The following is a 5000-nucleotide window of genomic DNA, read 5'->3' as shown; positions in this document are numbered from 1 at the left end:
TAACTGATCATCACATTGATTTATCAGTCTACTCAGGCTGTAGCAGAGCTCAGTACCACTGAGATTAATAACTGATCACCACATTGATTTATCAGTCTACTCAGGCTTTAGCAGAGCTCAGTACCACTGAGATTAATAACTGATCATCACATTGATTTATCAGTCTACTCAGGCTTTAGCAGAGCTCAGTAACACTGAGATTAATAACTGATCACATTGATTTATCAGTCTACTCAGGCTTTAGCAGAGCTCAGTAACACTTAGATGAATAACTGATCATCACATTGATTTATCAGTCTACTCAGGCTTTAGCAGAGCTTAGTAACACTGAGATTAATAACTAATCACATTGATTTATCAGTCTACTCAGGCTTTAGCAGAGCTCAGTAACACTGAGATTAATAACTGATCATCGCACTGATTTATCAGTCTACTCAGGCTTTAGCAGAGCTCAGTAACACTGAGATTAATAACTGATCATCACATTGATTTATCAGTCTAATCAGGCTTTAGCAGAGCTCAGTAACACTGAGATTAATAACTGATCATCACATTGATTTATCAGTCTACTCAGGCTTTAGCAGAGCTCAGTAACACTGAGATTAATAACTGATCATCACATTGATTTATCAGTCTACTCAGGCTGTAGCAGAGCTCAGTACCACTGAGATTAATAACTGATCACCACATTGATTTATCAGTCTACTCAGGCTTTAGCAGAGCTCAGTACCACTGAGATTAATAACTGATCATCACATTGATTTATCAGTCTACTCAGGCTTTAGCAGAGCTCAGTAACACTGAGATTAATAAATAATCACATTGATTTATCAGTCTACTCAGGCTGTAGCAGAGCTCAGTAACTCTGAGATTAATAACTGATCACCACATTGATTTATCAGTCTACTAAGGCTTTAGCAGAGCTCAGTACCACTGAGATTAATAACTGATCATCACATTGATTTATCAGTCTACTCAGGCTGTAGCAGAGCTCAGTACCACTGAGATTAATAACTGATCACCACATTGATTTATCAGTCTACTCAGGCTTTAGCAGAGCTCAGTACCACTGAGATTAATAACTGATCATCACATTGATTTATCAGTCTACTCAGGCTTTAGCAGAGCTCAGTAACACTGAGATTAATAACTGATCACATTGATTTATCAGTCTACTCAGGCTTTAGCAGAGCTCAGTAACACTTAGATGAATAACTGATCATCACATTGATTTATCAGTCTACTCAGGCTTTAGCAGAGCTTAGTAACACTGAGATTAATAACTAATCACATTGATTTATCAGTCTACTCAGGCTTTAGCAGAGCTCAGTAACACTGAGATTAATAACTGATCATCGCACTGATTTATCAGTCTACTCAGGCTTTAGCAGAGCTCAGTAACACTGAGATTAATAACTGATCATCACATTGATTTATCAGTCTACTCAGACTTTAGCAGAGCTCAGTAACACTGAGATTAATAACTGATCACAGTGATTTATCAGTCTACTCAGGCTTTAGCAGAGCTCAGTAACGCTGAGATTAATAACTGATCATCACATTGATTTATCAGTCTACTCAGGCTTTAGCAGAGCTCAGTAACACTGAGATTAATAACTGATCATCACATTGATTTATCAGTCTACTCAGGCTTTAGCAGAGCTCAGTAACACTGAGATTAATAACTGATCATCACATTGATTTATCAGTCTACTCAGGCTTTAGCAGAGCTCAGTAACACTGAGATTAATAACTGATCATCACATTGATTTATCAGTCTACTCAGGCTTTAGCAGAGCTCAGTACCACTGAGATTAATAACTGATCATCACATTGATTTATCAGTCTACTCAGACTTTAGCAGAGCTCAGTAACACTGAGATTAATAACTGATCACAGTGATTTATCAGTCTACTCAGGCTTTAGCAGAGCTCAGTAACGCTGAGATTAATAACTGATCATCACATTGATTTATCAGTCTACTCAGGCTTTAGCAGAGCTCAGTAACACTGAGATTAATAACTGATCATCACATTGATTTATCAGTCTACTCAGGCTTTAGCAGAGCTCAGTAACACTTAGATTAATAACTGATCATCACATTGATTTATCAGTCTACTCAGGCTTTAGCAGAGCTCAGTAACACTGAGATTAATAACTGATCATCACACTGATTTATCAGTCTACTCAGGCTTTAGCAGAGCTCAGTAACACTGAGATTAAAAACTGATCATCACATTGATTTATCAGTCTACTCAGGCTTTAGCAGAGCTCAGTAACACTGAGATTAATAACATCATCACATTGATTTATCAGTCTACTCAGGCTTTAGCAGAGCTCAGTAACACTGAGATTAATAACATCATCACATTGATTTATCAGTCTACTCAGGCTTTAGCAGAGCTCAGTACCACTGAGATTAATAACTGATCATCACATTGATTTATCAGTCTACTCAGGCTTTAGCAGGAACTTCTGTGTTTTTAAAGAGGCCATTAATTGAGGTCCTCTTTAGAATTGATCTAATAAGCATGTTTGCTCCATGTTGTTCACTGGTTCTAAAAAGTTCATTAACAAGCATTGGCTGCATTTCTTTTAAAGACTATGTTTTTTTATTTAGTGTTTAAGTATTATACACTTATTCTCTTAAAGTACAAAATGTAACTGCATTCTGACTACCACTGTTTCAAAATGTAACTTGGACCAAATACAGATACTTTGGATTTTAAATACATATTCCTAATATTTGTATTCCTTTACATCCCAACCCTGGGGATAGACACCTACCAATAAAAAAAAAAATGTTAAGTGTTTTTATACTTTTAGCTTATTACTATCTCAGTTAAGCGATTTAGTTGAAACTGATATCATGTCATAGTCCTGGAAAAAATAAAGAAGCTCTGAATGCTTCATAGTATTTTAATTGTTTTTTCCACACTGTGGCACCACTTTGAGCTAATTTAATAAAATGTTCCATATATATATATATATATATATATATATATATATATATATATATATTATTATGGTCAAATTATATGTTTTGTTGATTCTCTAAATGAAAATCTACAGAAAATACACTTCTGCTCATTTTAATGTTTCTACATTTCTGTTTATTTGCTGAGTTAAGCATATTGGAAAAAAATAAAATATTAAATATGAAAATAAATAAATAAATTTTGCACATTCTATTTTTTTTTGAATAGTTGTTGTATTATTGTGTGTTTTTAAGTGTACATAGGTTTGTTCCAGTATTTTCCAATATGTTCAACTCAGCAAATAAACAGAACTAGCACACAAAACTGGGTCTTCAAACTTTACCATCTGTAAGTGGTTAAGCAGCTGATAATGTAACCCTCTCTCTCTTAATAAAGTAACCTCTCTCTGCAGAGCTCAGTAACACTGAGATTAATAACTGATCACAGTGATTTATCAGTCTACTCAGGCTTTAGCAGAGCTCAGTAACGCTGAGATTAATAACTGATCATCACATTGATTTATCAGTCTACTCAGGCTTTAGCAGAGCTCAGTAACACTGAGATTAATAACTGATCATCACATTGATTTATCAGTCTACTCAGGCTTTAGCAGAGCTCAGTAACACTTAGATTAATAACTGATCATCACATTGATTTATCAGTCTACTCAGGCTTTAGCAGAGCTCAGTAACACTGAGATTAATAACTGATCATCACACTGATTTATCAGTCTACTCAGGCTTTAGCAGAGCTCAGTAACACTGAGATTAAAAACTGATCATCACATTGATTTATCAGTCTACTCAGGCTTTAGCAGAGCTCAGTAACACTGAGATTAATAACATCATCACATTGATTTATCAGTCTACTCAGGCTTTAGCAGAGCTCAGTAACACTGAGATTAATAACATCATCACATTGATTTATCAGTCTACTCAGGCTTTAGCAGAGCTCAGTACCACTGAGATTAATAACTGATCATCACATTGATTTATCAGTCTACTCAGGCTTTAGCAGGAACTTCTGTGTTTTTAAAGAGGCCATTAATTGAGGTCCTCTTTAGAATTGATCTAATAAGCATGTTTGCTCCATGTTGTTCACTGGTTCTAAAAAGTTCATTAACAAGCATTGGCTGCATTTCTTTTAAAGACTATGTTTTTTTATTTAGTGTTTAAGTATTATACACTTATTCTCTTAAAGTACAAAATGTAACTGCATTCTGACTACCACTGTTTCAAAATGTAACTTGGACCAAATACAGATACTTTGGATTTTAAATACATATTCCTAATATTTGTATTCCTTTACATCCCAACCCTGGGGATAGACACCTACCAATAAAAAAAAAAATGTTAAGTGTTTTTATACTTTTAGCTTATTACTATCTCAGTTAAGCGATTTAGTTGAAACTGATATCATGTCATAGTCCTGGAAAAAATAAAGAAGCTCTGAATGCTTCATAGTATTTTAATTGTTTTTTCCACACTGTGGCACCACTTTGAGCTAATTTAATAAAATGTTCCATATATATATATATATATATATATATATATATATATATATATATATATATATATATATATATATATATATTATTATGGTCAAATTATATGTTTTGTTGATTCTCTAAATGAAAATCTACAGAAAATACACTTCTGCTCATTTTAATGTTTCTACATTTCTGTTTATTTGCTGAGTTAAGCATATTGGAAAAAAATAAAATATTAAATATGAAAATAAATAAATAAATTTTGCACATTCTATTTTTTTTTGAATAGTTGTTGTATTATTGTGTGTTTTTAAGTGTACATAGGTTTGTTCCAGTATTTTCCAATATGTTCAACTCAGCAAATAAACAGAACTAGCACACAAAACTGGGTCTTCAAACTTTACCATCTGTAAGTGGTTAAGCAGCTGATAATGTAACCCTCTCTCTCTTAATAAAGTAACCTCTCTCTGCCTGTCCCCTGCAGTGCGCATCAACGGCACTAGAGAAGGCCAGAGCTGTATGGATAAGAACCA

General features: G+C 33.9%; 1 protein-coding gene across 2 annotated transcripts in view; it reads left to right on the top strand.

Moving 5' to 3' along the window:
• scube3 (signal peptide, CUB domain, EGF-like 3) overlaps positions 1-5000 on the top strand; it is a 164174-nt gene that overhangs the window by 95213 nt on the left and 63961 nt on the right. For both annotated transcript variants that reach the window (XM_037541305.1, XM_017717911.2), the window contains exon 5: positions 4952-5000. This exon is cut by the window's right edge and continues 95 nt beyond it. In XM_037541305.1, the coding sequence (XP_037397202.1) occupies positions 4952-5000 (49 nt within the window). The remainder of the gene's footprint in view (positions 1-4951) is intronic.

The sequence above is a fragment of the Pygocentrus nattereri genome, chromosome 9 (assembly GCF_015220715.1).
Source record: "Pygocentrus nattereri isolate fPygNat1 chromosome 9, fPygNat1.pri, whole genome shotgun sequence".
Classification (NCBI taxonomy): domain Eukaryota; kingdom Metazoa; phylum Chordata; class Actinopteri; order Characiformes; family Serrasalmidae; genus Pygocentrus; species Pygocentrus nattereri.
Note: the sequence above shows the minus strand (reverse complement) of the source record. Positions and strands in the feature narration are given on the sequence as shown.